This window comes from Protopterus annectens, chromosome 6.part0 (assembly GCF_019279795.1).
Source record: "Protopterus annectens isolate FY-2018-M chromosome 6.part0, PAN1.0, whole genome shotgun sequence".
Classification (NCBI taxonomy): domain Eukaryota; kingdom Metazoa; phylum Chordata; order Ceratodontiformes; family Protopteridae; genus Protopterus; species Protopterus annectens.
Window position 1 is genome coordinate 1,465,836,826 of NC_056737.1, and position 16,554 is coordinate 1,465,853,379.

Sequence of the window (16,554 nt, forward strand, 5' to 3'; positions counted from 1 at the left end):
TGATACTGTCCATTTCAACTGTATGATATATTAGTTACCGTGTTCTATATCTCGCTTATGAATAGGCCCAGCAGAAATCCACATTTTTGTCAGATAAGAAATAAAGTGAAGAAAAGCAGTCTCTTGCAGTACTATCACCTTCAAATAGACTCCGACAATTCTTGTATGATGATGTTCTGTATAAATGTTAACAGTAACAGTAGCATAAGATAGCTGCTCTTTATATGGTATGTCTAATTTGGGAGGGGGTAAATGGCAGCTGGACTGATATAATTATCATTTTCAGCTACAGTGAAGACTAGACAAACATAGCCCTAAAACAACTGGTACTATTACACAGTGTATCTCTGCAAGAAGCTAACATTACACATTTACAATACAAACAACAAAAATGTTCTGTACCTCACCAAAGTTCTGTGAAAAGTGAAAAACAGAATAAAATCCAAGAAGAAATCGTCATAGAACACTGCTATGCTGCTGTGTTTCCAAGGCTTTAATAAAATAAAACTTCTGTTTAAAAACACACAGTCAAAACTCCATAAGAAATGTGAATATAATTCAAGATGAGTGTTTTCGGGTATAAACCCTTCATCAGATATTCAAACATCTATTGCTTCACAATATTTAAACTAAAAACAACCAATAGACAGTCAGTAAAACACCCGCCTATTTTTCAGGGCGGGCCTCATAGGAATCACATCATTTAACCCAGGTGTTCTATGTGATGTCAGTTCAATAATCCATTTAGCTTCAGCTACTTCAGTAACATGTCTAATGTCTCCCCCTCTATTGCCTGTTTTTATGTTAACTATAGCCCTAAATTTAAAAAAAATGTGTGTTATATTTCTCTATATATTATTCAGGGACAAGTGAGCAGGGTTTCTAGGATTTGTACAGAAGAAACACAATTTGAAAACGAGGTAGATCGATTAAAAGATAACCTTGTAATAAGAGGGTATAAGAAAGATATGGTGCATAATGTGGTAGAGAAAAATAAAAACTTTAGACAAGGTAAGTTAAAACCATGGTTACGTTGAAATGATAATGTAGAACCAGGACCAGTTTCTAATAAAAATGATGAACAAATACTTAAAATAATGCTCAAATACAGTAGTGATATAAAAGGGATTTGTGACATTGTCAGAAAAAATTGGAATATTTTATTAACAGAAGATAAAACCAAAACAATAATAGGTAATAGTCCAAAATTTGGTTTTAGAAGGAATAAAAATTTTAAGGACATTCTGGGTAAAGAAAAATCTCTTAAAAAACAACCTTTTAAAACCAAGATAGGGCGTGTACCTTGTGGAACCTGCAAGGCTTGTACTAGTATCAATAAAGATACCTTGTTTATACACCCAGTAAAAGGTAAGCTTTTTGAGTTTAAAGCTAGGGCTACTTGCAGGACCACTGACATAGTCTATTTAGCTGAATGACAACAATGCACCTGCTTTTATGTGGGAAAAACCAAAAATATGTTTAAGGTCAGGATATTACAACATCTTTCAGCAATAAGAACATGTGACCCCCACAATGCTTTGTTTAGACATATAGATATATACATTTAGTTTAAATATTGTGAAGCAATGGATGTTTGAATATCTGATGAAGGGTTTATACCCGAAAGCGCTCATCTTGGATTACATTCACATTTCTTATGGAGTTTTGACTGTGTGTTTTTAAACAGAAGTTTTATTTTATTATAGCCTTGGAAATACAGCAGCATAGCAATGTTCTGTGACGATTTCTACTTGGACATTTACAATACAAAGTGTAGATGCCGAAACAGCTAATTCATTACCTTGTCAAAAAGATACTGACCCCATTCCAACATTCTGTAATTTTATATGTACTAACTCCACTGTCACATAACATTGGCAAAAAGAATAACTTCCCATTAATCAGCACAATGTTCACACAGGCTTAACCTTTGGCCGGCTAAGAACTAGCTGTATTCAACTGGACGTATAAGAGAATTTAAGTACCTTTATCTGCAGTTTTTTTTTCAAAAAATACAGTATTTAAATTGATTTTAACTGTGTTACAGGAATATTAACTGAGCTGAAAGTTAGTCAGTGTTTGCTGAATTTTGTTATTTGCTAGTAATTAGAGGTGTGGGGGTAGCCACATTCTTTGATTTCCTGTCCTTGCCTATTTAAGTGGTACAGTGTGAAATATTTTCTGCTTAAAAAACTCAGCTTTGGCCGGCTAAGAACTAGCTGTATTCAACTGGACGTATAAGAGAATTTAAGTACCTTTATCTGCACTTTTTTCCCCAAAAATACAGTATTTAAATTGATTTTAACTGTGTTGCAGGAATATTAAATGAACTGGAAGTTAGTCAGTGTTTGCTGAATTTTGTTATTTGCTAGTAATTACAGGTGTGGGGGTGGTAGCCACATTCTTTGATTTCCTGCCCTTGCCTATTTAAGTGGTACAGTGTGAAATATTTTCTGCTTAAAAACCTCAGCTTTGGCCGGCTAAGAAATAGCTGTATTCAACTGGACATATAAGAGAATTTAAGTACCTTTATCTGCACTTTTTATTTAAAAAAATACAATATTTAAATTGATTTTAACTGTGTTGCAGAATTATTAACTGAACTGGAAGTTAGTCAGTGTTTGCTGAATTTTGTTATTTGCTAGTAATTACAGGTATGGGGGTAGCCACATTCTTTGATTTCCTGTCCTTGCCTATTTAAGTGGTACAGTGTGAAATATTTTCTGCTTAAAAACCTCAGCTTTGGCAGGCTAAGAACTAGCTGTATTCAACTGGACGTATAACAGAATTTAAGTACCTTTATCTGCACTTTTTTTTTCAAAAAATACAGTATTTAAATTGATTTTAACTGTGTTGCAGGAATATTAACTGAACTGGAAGTTAGTCAGTGTTTGCTGAATTTTGTTATTTGCTAGTAATTACAGGTGTGGGGGTAGCCACATTCTTTGATTTCCTGTCCTTGCCTATTTAAGTGGTAGAGTGTGAAATATTTTCTGCTTAAAAACCTCAGCTTTGGCCGGCTAAGAACTAGCTGTATTCAACTGGACGTATAAGATAATTTAAGTACCTTTATCTGCACTTTTTTTTTCAAAAATACAGTATTTAAATTTATTTTAACTGTGTTGCAGGATTATTAACTGAACTGGAAGTTAGTCAGTGTTTGCTGAATTTTGTTATTTTCTAGTTATTAAAGGTGTGGGGGTAGCCACATTCTTTTATTTCCTGTCCTTGCCTATTTAAGTGGTACAGTGTGAAATATTTTCTGCTTAAAAACCTCAGCTTTGGCCGGCTAAGAACTAGCTGTATTCAACTGGACGTATAAGAGAATTTAAGTACCTTTATCTGCACTTTTTTTTCCAAAAATACAGTATTTAAATTGATTTTAACTGTGTTGCAGGAATATTAACTGAACTGGAAGTTAGTCAGTGTTTGCTGAATTTTGTTATTTGCTAGTAATTACAGGTGTGGGGGTAGCCACATTCTTTGATTTCCTGTCCTTGCCTATTTAAGTGGTACAGTGTGAAATATTTTCTGCTTAAAATCCTCAGCTTTGGCCGGCTAAGAACTAGCTGTATTCAACTGGACGTATAAGAGAATTTAAGTACCTTTATCTGCACTTTTTTTTCAAAAATACAGTATTTAAATTGATTTTAACTGTGTTGCAGGAATATTAACTGAACTGGAAGTTAGTCAGTGTTTGCTGAATTTTGTTATTTGCTAGTAATTACAGGTGTGGGGGTAGCCACATTCTTTGATTTCCTGTCCTTGCCTATTTAAGTGGTACAGTGTGAAATATTTTCTGCTTAAAAACCTCAGCTTTGGCCGCTAAGAACTAGCTGTATTCAACTGGACGATAAGAGAATTTAAGTACCTTTATCTGCACTTTTTTTTTCAAAAATACAGTATTTAAATTGATTTTAACTGTGTTGCAGGAATATTAACTGAACTGGAAGTTAGTCAGTGTTTGCTGAATTTTGTTATTTGCTAGTAATTACAGGTGTGGGGTAGCCACATTCTTTGATTTCCTGTCCTTGCCTATTTAAGTGGTACAGTGTGAAATATTTTCTGCTTAAAACCTCAGCTTTGGCCGGCTAAGAACTAGCTGTATTCAACTGGACGTATAAGAGAATTTAAGTACCTTTATCTGCACTTTTTTTTCAAAAATACAGTATTTAAATTGATTTTAACTGTGTTGCAGGAATATTAACTGAACTGGAAGTTAGTCAGTGTTTGCTGAATTTTGTTATTTGCTAGTAATTACAGGTGTGGGGTAGCCACATTCTTTGATTTCCTGTCCTTGCCTATTTAAGTGGTACAGTGTGAAATATTTTCTGCTTAAAAACCTCAGCTTTGGCTGGCTAAGAACTAGCTGTATTCAACTGGACGTATAAGAGAATTTAAGTACCTTTATCTGCACTTTTTTTCAAAAATACAGTATTTAAATTGATTTTAACTGTGTTGCAGGAATATTAACTGAACTGGAAGTTAGTCAGTGTTTGCTGAATTTTGTTATTTGCTAGTAATTACAGGTGTGGGGTAGCCACATTCTTTGATTTCCTGTCCTTGCCTATTTAAGTGGTACAGTGTGAAATATTTTCTGCTTAAAAACCTCAGCTTTGGCAGGCTAAGAACTAGCTGTATTCAACTGGACGTATAAGAGAATTTAAGTACCTTTATCTGCACTTTTTTCAAAAAATACAGTATTTAAATTGATTTTAACTGTGTTGCAGGAATATTAACTGAACTGGAAGTTAGTCAGTGTTTGCTGAATTTTGTTATTTGCTAGTAATTACAGGTGTGGGGTAGCCACATTCTTTGATTTCCTGTCCTTGCCTATTTAAGTGGTACAGTGTGAAATATTTTCTGCTTAAAACCTCAGCTTTGGCCGGCTAAGAACTAGCTGTATTCAACTGGATGTATAAGAGAATTTAAGTACCTTTATCTGCACTTTTTTCCAAAAATACAGTATTTAAATTGATTTTAACTGTGTTGCAGGAATATTAACTGAACTGGAAGTTAGTCAGTGTTTGCTGAATTTTGTTATTTGCTAGTAATTACAGGTGTGGGGTAGCCACATTCTTTGATTTCCTGTCCTTGCCTATTTAAGTGGTACAGTGTGAAATATTTTCTGCTTAAAAACCTCAGCTTTGGCAGGCTAAGAACTAGCTGTATTCAACTGGACGTATAAGAGAATTTAAGTACCTTTATCTGCACTTTCTTTTTCAAAAAATACAGTATTTAAATTGATTTTAACTGTGTTGCAGGAATATTAACTGAACTGGAAGTTAGTCAGTGTTTGCTTAATTTTGTTATTTGCTAGTAATTACAGGTGTGGGGGTATCCACCTTCTTTGATTTCCTGTCCTTGACTATTAAAGTGGTTCAGTGTGAAATATTTTCTGCTTAAAACCTCAGCTTTGGCCGGTTAAGTACTACCTGTATTCAACTGGACGTATAAGAGAATTTAAGTACCCTTATCTGCACTTTTTTTCCAAAAATACAGTATTTAAATTGATTTTAACTGTGTTGCAGGAATATTAACTGAACTGGAAGTTAGTCAGTTTTTGGTGAATTTTGTTATTTGCTAGTAATTGCAGGTGTGGGGGTAGCCACATTCTTTGATTTCCTGTCCTTGCCTATTTAAGTGGTACAGTGTGAAATATTTTCTGCTTAAAAACCTCAGCTTTGGCCGGCTAAGAACTAGCTGTATTCAACTGGACGTATAAGAGAATTTAAGTACCTTTATCTGCACTTTTTTCAAAAAATACAGTATTTAAATTGATTTTAACTGTGTTGCAGGAATATTAACTGAACTGGAAGTTAGTCAGTGTTTGCTGAATTTTGTTATTTGCTAGTAATTACAGGTGTGGGGGTAGCCACATTCTTTGATTTCCTGTCCTTGCCTATTTAAGTGGTACAGTGTGAAATATTTTCTGCTTAAAAACCTCAGCTTTGGCAGGCTAAGAACTAGCTGTATTCAACTGGACGTATAAGAGAATTTAAGTACCTTTATCTGCACTTTTTTCCCAAAAATACAGTATTTAAATTGATTTTAACTGTGTTGCAGGAATATTAACTGAACTGGAAGTTAGTCAGTGTTTGCTGAATTTTGTTATTTGCTAGTAATTACAGGTGTGGGGGTAGCCACATTCTTTGATTTCCTGTCCTTGCCTATTTAAGTGGTACAGTGTGAAATATTTTCTGCTTAAAACCTCAGCTTTGGCAGGTTAAGTACTACCTGTATTCAACTGGACGTGTAAGAGAATTTAAGTACCCTTATCTGCACTTTTTTTCCAAAAATACAGTATTTAAATTGATTTTAACTGTGTTGCAGGAATATTAACTGAACTGGAAGTTAGTCAGTGTTTGCTGAATTTTGTTATTTGCTAGTAATTACAGGTGTGGGGGTAGCCACATTCTTTGATTTCCTGTCCTTGCCTATTTAAGTGGTACAGTGTGAAATATTTTCTGCTTAAAAACCTCAGCTTTGGCAGGCTAAGAACTAGCTGTATTCAACTGGACGTATAAGAGAATTTAAGTACCTTTATCTGCACTTTTTTTTAAAAAATACAGTATTTAAATTGATTTTAACTGTGTTGCAGGAATATTAACTGAACTGGAAGTTAGTCAGTGTTTGCTGAATTTTGTTATTTGCTAGTAATTACAGGTGTGGGGGTAGCCACATTCTTTGATTTCCTGTCCTTGCCTATTTAAGTGGTACAGTGTGAAATATTTTCTGCTTAAAAACCTCAGCTTTGGCAGGCTAAGAACTAGCTGTATTCAACTGGACGTATAAGAGAATTTAAGTACCTTTATCTGCACTTTTTTTTCAAAAATACAGTATTTAAATTGATTTTAACTGTGTTGCAGGAATATTAACTGAACTGGAAGTTAGTCAGTGTTTGCTGAATTTTGTTATTTGCTAGTAATTACAGGTGTGGGGGTAGCCACATTCTTTGATTTCCTGTCCTTGCCTATTTAAGTGGTACAGTGTGAAATATTTTCTGCTTAAAAACCTCAGCTTTGGCCTGCTAAGAACTAGCTGTATTCAACTGGACGTATAAGAGAATTTAAGTACCTTTATCTGCACTTTTTTTTCAAAAATACAGTATTTAAATTGATTTTAACTGTGTTGCAGGAATATTAACTGAACTGGAAGTTAGTCAGTGTTTGCTGAATTTTGCTATTTGCTAGTAATTACAGGTGTGGGGGTAGCCACATTCTTTGATTTCCTGTCCTTGCCTATTTAAGTGGTACAGTGTGAAATATTTTCTGCTTAAAAACCTCAGCTTTGGCCGGCTAAGAACTAGCTGTATTCAACTGGACGTATAAGAGAATTTAAGTACCTTTATCTGCACTTTTTTTTCAAAAATACAGTATTTAAATTGATTTTAACTGTGTTGCAGGAATATTAACTGAACTGGAAGTTTTGACTCTGCTCTTCAGTTAGTCCCACCCACCCTCCCTTTTTTTCTTTTGGTGTTAATCTTAGTGGCCTTGAAACTGCCCGCCCCTCTTGTAAATTTGTGTTTGGATACTCCTTCTGGGCCCATCTCATTTGCTTACTCAACTGAGTGCAGTGAGATCATATTCTGATTTCAGGCACTCCTACTGTGTACAAAGAGAGCATCTGGGAAACAGAAAAAAAATGTAAGCTTGTTTCCTGCCTTTCCTGTTAAGTGGTATAGACTATTTGTAGGCTTCTGAGCCCCCAAGCTCTTCTTTGTTGGAGGGAAGCCTTCTAGCTTAGTTTTTTTTTCTTATAAATAGCCAGTTTTCTAGTTTCAGCACTCAAATCTGTTTCTTTGATCTCAGCACTTGTTCAGAAAAAAAAAAAAAATCATCTGCTTTTACTGTACTTGTGTTTCTACCTACTTTATTTTACTTTTGCATCATCTTAAAAGTACTCAGTTGTATTTATTAATGCTTGGTGTAACTCATTCTAAGCCTTTTGGTTTAAACACTTGGGCTTCGGACCAGTTGTTTTGCACTGAGAGGGTTTGTGGTCAGCACTGTAGTGGCAGAACAGGTAGCTTACATCCTTCTAGGTTGAGAACTGCTGATTGAGAGCTCAGTGTCTGTTATTCTAAAAGTGTATTAATTCTGGTTTAAGCACTTGGGCTTTCAGGCCAGTTATTTTACATTAAGAGGGTTTGTGGTATGCACTCTTGTGGGAGGAGAGGTTGGACTCTGCCCTTCTGAGCTGGGAATTTCTGGTTAAAGGCTTATAGTGCATGCATATCTGAACTGCTTCTTACTGAAGTTGGTGCACCTTGTTTGCTGTGGCATAGACTGGATTCGGGCCTGCTGGATCTAGCTTTGTTTGTGTAACTTCAGCACTAATCCAGGCATTCTCTAAAGTATTCAATTGTATTTATTACTGCTTGGTAGTAACTTGATTAAAGTGTAGCTATCATTCTAAGTCTTTTGGATTAAGCACTTGGGCTTCAGATCAGTTGTTTTACATTAGGAAGGTTTGTGGCATGCACTGTGGTGGCAAGACAGGTAGCTTTCATCCTTCTAAGTTGGGAACTGCTGATTGAGAGCCCAGTGTCTGTTATTCTTAAAGTGTATTAGTTCTGGTTTAAGCACTTGGGCTTCAGGCCAGTTATTTTACATTAAGAAGGTTCGTGGTCTGCACTCTTGTGGGAGAAGAGGCTGGACTCTGCCCTTCTGAGCTGGGAATTTCTGGTTAAAGGTTTATAGTGCCTGAATATTTGAACTGTATCTTACTGAAATTGGTACACCTTGTTTGCTGTAGCATAGACTAGATCCAGGCCTGCTGAATCTAGCTTTGTTTATATGCTTGTTGTCTGTTTGCTTGTTATTTCCCTGGAACGCTAATTCCACCTAATACACAGCTTCTCAGTGCTTCTGTGGATCACTAGTGATATCTGCATTGCTTACTGTACTTATTTCCTTGTTTCACTTGAAAGAAAGTTACTGTTTGTCGTTTTTGCATTTAAGTTACCTGTAACACATTGCACTTAAGTTACCTGGCACTTGCTCACTAAAGCAATTATATAAGTCAGCACTAAAAATTAAAAGCACTACACCCTCACTCCCCACTGGCCCTTGTTTTCAATTATAAAGGAATTCCCAATATTATTCTAGCATGTCCAAAGGTCAGTTGTCAATCTCCTCTCCAGTCCAGCTGGTGAATCTGGGAATCTTGATGCAATGTTACAACTGCCTCATGTACACAGACAACCATCTCCTCCTCCCAACAAATTCCACCACATGTGAGAGATGCAACCATATAGCCAAACTGGAGGCTAAGCTCTCTCAACTCAGTACTGGCATAACCAGTCAGGAGGAGAAGGAAACCACACTCACTACAATTCCAGTCTCACATAGACCTACCATGACAGCAAACCAAACACATAATCACACAAAAACATACTCGGAGGCTCTAAATAAAGATCTGCCTAAGCAGCAGAGACCTCCAAAGCAGACACCCAAGCAACCGCTACCCCAAAACAAAACACTTGCAGCACATATCTCACAAAGCCAGTGTGCCGAACAGTCACAGCCCTTAAGACTAAACAACACACCTGATACACTTGTAATAGGTGACTCTATCGTCAGGCACACTGACGTCCCACTCACCAGGCAGAACAAGGAGAGGGTCACGGTGAGCAGCCTGTCAGGTGCTAAGATCCACCACATAACACAAGCACTCAGGTCACTCCAAGGCAAGTACAAATATGACTCAGTCATTGTCCATGCTGGTGTGAATGACCTGAGACGTACCTCCCTGGACTACATGAAAAGAGATATACAGGAGCTCTCTGAGCATGTAGTCCAGGCTGGTATGACCCTGACCTTGAGTAGCATCTTACCCTCACCAAGAATGATGCCACGATATGAAGACAAGATGATCAATTTCACCAACTGGCTTAAGTACTGGTGTCATTCAAAGGGGATCCAATGCCTGTCAGATTGGGATGATATGCTCGACAAGCCACGATGTTTTGCTAGGGACAGCTTGCACCTGTCACCCTGGGCTTTCGGATATTGGCAAAGTCTCTTGCTACCCCCATAGTACCTTTTTTAGGCAAGGCTCAAAAGACAAACCCACCTCCATAGGTATCACAAGGGATAAGAAACTAAGAGTAATGCTACTCAATGCCAGATGTCTAAAGCTCAAGATGCATGCACTCTAAACTCTCCTTAGCATGGAGAACATTGATATCTGTGCAGTAAAAGAAACCTGGTTCAGGGCTACCAAGAGCACCCCGGCACTACCAGGTTATACCTCATACCATGCTTTTCAGCCCCAAAACTTGGACCGAACCGCAAAAGGAGGGGGAGTATCGATATTCATCAAAGAAACCCACACCTCCAGGTTGGTGGCAAAGCACGAAGCATCAGAGACTATCCATGTGCAACTAACAGTGGGTAAAACTGCCTTCCAGTTTATAGCCTGCTACAGACCACCTCGCAAACCTAGGATCCCCACTCGGCCTTCCTGAGAACACTGGAAAATATGAAGGTCTCTCCAAACACCATTATATTGGGTGACTTCAACTACCCAAACATAGACTTGGAGCATTACTCTAGCTCCAACAACCTAGCCCAAAGGTTCCTAGAATTTATAAACTCAAATGCTATGGAGCAACTTGTTACCACACCCACAAGAGAGGAAAACATACTGGACCTGATCATCACCAACATGGGGACTCTATGCTCCAGACCAGAAGTGTATCCCTCACTGGTAAGATCAGACCATAAACTAATCTCACTGGATATTCACATCCCGACCCCACCCCCTGCCCAGAAAACCACAGTGAAAAACTTCTCTAAAGCAAATTTCACACTCCTCAAAACCGAGGTGGAATCCTTCAAAGCCCCCGGGCCTGTGGAAAATATGGCCCAGACCACAGAATCCTTTATAAATGCATTCTATGAACACCTTCAGGAATGCATGGATCATGCGATCCCAAATAAAACCAAGACCCAATCCTCCAAAGGCAGACATCCTGTCTGGTGGACCCCAGCCATAAACAAACTATACAATACAAGGAGGAATCTACTAAATGATACAGCGAAATCCCAAAAAGGGAAGGCATCACTGATCAGTATTAGCAAAAAACTATGGGCACTCATAAAATTGTCTAAGGCCAGATTCCAGAGAAAAATTGCACAGGACACTAAGGATAATCACAAGGCTTTCTTTATTTATGTTAGGAACCTGGGTGGTAATTCCCAGATATGCTCAGAATTAGTCCAAAATGACAAAAAAATACACCGAACCCACAGACATTGCTAACATCCTAGCTGACAGGTTCAGCGCAAACTCCCCCCCCACCACCAAAAGGGCAAATATCTATCCCAGCAGAGTGCTGCCCCCCTGACATCTCAGATGCTCAGGTAAGAGCCGCCCTCTCCAAAGCAAAAAACACAGCATCAATGGGACCAGAAGGTGTCCCTGGCTGCATCCTACATGAACTCCAAGAAGAGCTAAACCCAAACATAAAACTACTGTTCAATCTCAGCCTTACTACAGGATATGTGCCCAAAGAGTGGCGTACAGCAACAATGGTCCCCCTCCATAAAGGTGGTGCATCAATGGATCCTGGAAACTATCGCCCCATAAGCCTGACTAGCTTGGTCTGCAAAGCTATGGAAAGGATCATCATGGACCTCATAAATAAAGATACTGGGGACCTACAGACACTGGATCCTACCCAGTTCGGCTTTGTTAAGGGCAGATCCTGCCTCTTAAACCTGGTTGATTTCTTTGAAACAGTCACCAAGGCCATTGACGAGGGGCAGGTGGTCCACACAGCCTACCTGGACCTAGAAAAAGCCTTCGATACAATACCCCATTCTGGCATTATAGATAAGCTCACCAGCTTAAATATAAACCCCTATGTCACTAGATGGATTGCTAACTGGCTCAAGGACAGAACCCACATGGTTAGAGTTGCTGGAGCCATGTCAGACTCCAAACCAGTTACAAGTGGTGTCCCACAAGGCTCAGTCCTGGGACCTCTCTTATTCGGTATATATTTCTTGGAGGTATAGGCCAACACGGAAGGACTGTGGCTGACCAAGTTCGCAGATGACTGCAAACTGGGCACCATAATTGACACTCCAGCCGACACAAGCATCCTCCAAAAGGACCTCATAGAAACAGACAACTGGTGCCAGAGCCATGGCCTCAATCTAAATGCCAAAAAGTGTATAGTCATCCCCTTTGGCAAAAACAAAGTGCCCACAAATTACAACATAGGTGGTAATCCATTAAGTACAGAAGAAGTAATTAGAGACCCGGGGACCCAAGTTGATAGCAGTTTCTCATTTGACAACCACGTGGTTAGAAAAACATTTTATATAGCCCACCTAATCATGAAGAGATTCACATCTAGATCAGGGGAGGTCATCGTGCCTCTTTACTCATCCCTCATGAGGCCCATAATTGAGTACAATGCCCCTTTTGGGATGTACCTTACCAGACACCTGCAGCAACTGGAAAGACCCCAAAAGTACCTCACCAAGAAGATCAAAGGGCTCAAACAGATGCCATATGATGCCTGGTTAAAGAAACTCCAGCTCTACTCAGTGGCATACCACCTGTTCAGAGGCGATCTGTGCCTGACGTATAAAGCCATGTCCAACCCGGAATTAATGGACATGATGCACTTCAGAAAATCCAAATCCCATCGAGCTACGTGCTCAAGAGACTTGAACCTCAGCACTGAAATAAATAGGACATGCTGGAGGGACAGATTCATAACCCAGAGGCTCCCTTCACTCTGGAATAAAATCCCAGTCCAGGTTAGGCAGAGTCCCTCATTGACTCTCTTCAAGAGGAATCTTGATGAGTGGATGGGAGATCATAGGTGTACCCTGGGTATCACTTCTGTTTCACTGTTAGACAGAGGCACAGTATACTAACCTCGAAAAAGGGCATAGCAAAATAAATTTAAAATGGGTGGCGAAAGCCAAACACATTCTGGCTAGGCTTATAAATGCCCTAGGGCAGATAGTCTAGTATGAACCTATGAACCTATGAACCTATGAACAAACAGCAACCCATATATGCATATGTCTTTAGTCCGTGATCATTACTGAAAGGTAATTTAAGCCAGCTTAATTCTGGGCATTAAACCCAATTAAATGGTCAGTGATTATGCATAGGGAAAAAAAGTGGCCAGCCATCGACTCATTATTGATTGCACAAAGAAGATATTTTGGGTTCCCATTGTTTTTTTGAGGGACATACGTGTGATCCTCAGAACTATGAAAATCTGTGTGTAGTAATCCATTCATTTCTCCAACCCAAAATAAAACATGAGCACAACTGCCTTACTCTTGCAGTACAGTTACCAGAACTAGCTTGTAACTAGCATAACACTCCTCAATCATCTTCACTCAGTTACCATTTAAAATAAACAGAAGAAAGTTTTATCAGCAGTGTATACAAGACTATGTAAATTAATATCTGATTTTGGAAATTCTGGCTAAGAAACATACATCAGCCAGATTTGTCGCACTGTGAACCAAACAGCAGCAAGGCTACTTACTCTGTCATCTCAGCACTTGTGCAAAACTATAATTTTTTTGAGTTATTAAGCTCTATCAAATGTATGAGTTGATTTACTGTAGCTCCACATAATCTGCTTATTTTATACATTTTTTTTTTCTAATGAACTCACTAATGTGGGAAAAAAGTGTAATACATTTCTGTCTGGGAATCTGAACCTATTAATATACTGTGTTACATACACACACACACACACACACACACACACACACACACACACACATACTCTCTTTCTCCTGCCTAACATATTAATGGCGCTATAATATAAAAGAAATTATTTTTACATGCCCAGCAATTTTCAACAAAAGAAGCAACCTGTGTGGGCAGTAGCAAGCAATTTCTAGCTGACATATCACATTTCATTACATCTTCATCAGACTTATTCTCAGATCTGTAGGCTGTAATATCAAAAATAAAACTGCTGTATCTGAAATGTAAAACAAGCAACCCACAGTGTGCTGTAGATGTGAAAATTAATAAGCCTGAATGTGAAAATAAATACTTTCTCTTGTTGTCAGAATTAAGATATTTCATGAGATTTACCATTTGGTATGCCATTAATGAATGCAATTCTTTTTAACAGTCTGTTAATCGGGTTGCTCACTCATCATATGTATGAAATTGAACATTTTTCAGCATGTAACATGTAGTATTATCAAAAACAACATGACCAATGCATTATTATTACCTTTAGAGATACAGCTGTTTTGAAACTGGAGAAAATTTTGACCACATGTGCACTTATAGGAGCCTTTAGTGTTTGTGCAAAACTGGGAACAGGCACCATACGCTTGGCATTCATCAATATCTATAAAGAACACATCCAACAATTAACAGTTAATACCACATAAAATACAAGATCACTGCATTGCTGATGATAGATACAGAAAAATATCACATAACTCAGACTTTAAATGTTCTAATTATCACTGCAAGTCCCATCTTCTGTTGTATGTATGTATTTATGTATGCATGTATTTATTTATACATCAAAGTTGTGTCAGCACCGTTGTTTGCAATATGTATTCTTAACAAACTCATTACCTCCTCCCTCCACTTAAAATTCAAGATATTTCAGATCACAAAATGCTTTCATTGATAGAAACGTTGTCACATTTCACAAACAATATGTAATATCATTAATGGTCTTTTACGTTTATAAGTTCATAGGTGGTTACTAGTCTAACAGCTCAAGATACGTTTTAAGCTCGGCCAAGCTTACCTGTACTTTACCAAAATGTTGCTGACTTGTGTCAATACCCCCAAAAATTTAATGTTCCAACTTAGTGTTGCACACATCAAGCTTTCACAGACTGCTCCTGTCCATTAGGGCACAGCTGCCAAACCAGGGGTAAATTTGAGTATTCCCATCCACTGGTCTAAGTTACACGTGAATAGGGTTAGGAATGAGCTTTGCTTCATATGGATGGGAAACCTATTCCAGAGAAGGGGTGATCTTTGAGGCTTATACCTGTCCTTCCAACATGTCCTGTTTATGTCGCAGCCGAGGTTACTGTCCTTAGAATTGGTATTTCTGATGTTGTTTTCTGGATGTGCCACAAATCTATCAGCGTGCGATCAGAGGATGCCTTATAGGGAAAGCATAGAGTGCCATGCAGCAGTCTGTAGAAGACCAGGTACAGGGATAGGGCTTGAGATGGTCTGTCCATGGTTTGTTGTTTGCCTCAGTATTCTTTTTGTGAGGAATCTCTGTGACCTCTCAAGCAGTTGCAAGTACCTGGACAGGGTGGAAAGGTGTGTTGTATTCTATAATTAAGGGTGTGTTGTATTCTATAATTATTTGATGAGAGCTGAGTACAGTGGAACAATGACCTCCTTGAACCTGGATGCCATGCCCTCACTTATAAGTTGTGCAACATAGAATGATATTCTCACCACAGTAGGTACATGGTGGCCAAAGACGAAGTTAGTATCAACATGTGTTCACAAATCCCTCACCACTGACTCTACATTTAGAGTTGCATTATAAACTGGATACTTTCAAGGCTCTCTTGTGTTGTCTGCAAACTTGAGTAAGAGATCCTTGACATTTGCCTTAAATTTAGAGAAGTAGATGCCAAAAAGGAAAGGCCCCAGCACTCAGCCATGTAGGACTCCAATAGTGACTGGCCTCTTTGTGGAGGTGTGTTCCCCTATCTTAACTTCTTGTGTCCCATCAGTGAGTTAGCTGGCTAAGTAATAAGTGGCATAAGGAAATACCTTAAAAAGCATATATTAAAGCAGTTTGAGGGGCTCTTAGTGCAAAAAAATATGGACAAAGTGGTTTGCCAGAAAAAAAAGGATACATTTATTAGGAACACAACAAAGCTATGTGACAAAAATGTAGATATTCTGTGAAAATCTGGACAATTCAGATGTATGTGACAAGCATCAAGGAAGCACTATAAACTGAAATAAAAACTGCTGCAATGTGTTATATAAATTATTTAATTCAATAGCAATAGAAACATTTAATCTGCAGAATTCCAAATAACATTTAAATAAACAATTTAGTGAGAAATTAAGTGTGGACAGTTGAAAATAATTATTCTCGAGCACAACAGTGACAAAGGCAAAGTCCTGAAACACACTAATAAGGAAAAAGTAACTGTATGACACTGAAAAGGTGAAACATCAATCAAAAAAAAAAAAAAAAACCTAAAAAGACACTGCAGACAAAAGTGCTCAATAATATTTATAGTTGTGGAGAGGGCTTAGTCAAGTAGAGACCATCAATTGTGTGAGTGAGAAGGTGCTCCTATGTCCCTCTTCTCTTCTGCCACCATATTTAGTACAGCAGGCTTGGGAATGTGACACTTCATTGTGCAGTCTGTGGTGTCATACCTTTCTGGTATTGCTTATTATCTTATGCAATACTTGTTACACTTCACATTGATTGTGTACTGCCTATTACGTAATACCATGTTGTAATTTTGTTGTCATGATTTGCAGTGTTGTAACATTTTTCCTAACTGAAACCTGCCCTTGTCTGTTGGGCCATAC

The 16,554-nt window shown here is 38.1% G+C and overlaps 1 protein-coding gene across 1 annotated transcript in view; it reads right to left on the reverse strand.

The window, feature by feature from the left end:
* LRP1B (LDL receptor related protein 1B) overlaps positions 1–16,554 on the reverse strand; it is a gene marked incomplete at its 5' end in the record, with an annotated part of 5,941,474 nt that overhangs the window by 831,587 nt on the left and 5,093,333 nt on the right. The window contains one exon of the mRNA XM_044073672.1: positions 14,240–14,359. Coding sequence (XP_043929607.1) covers positions 14,240–14,359 — 120 coding nt within the window. The remainder of the gene's footprint in view (positions 1–14,239; positions 14,360–16,554) is intronic.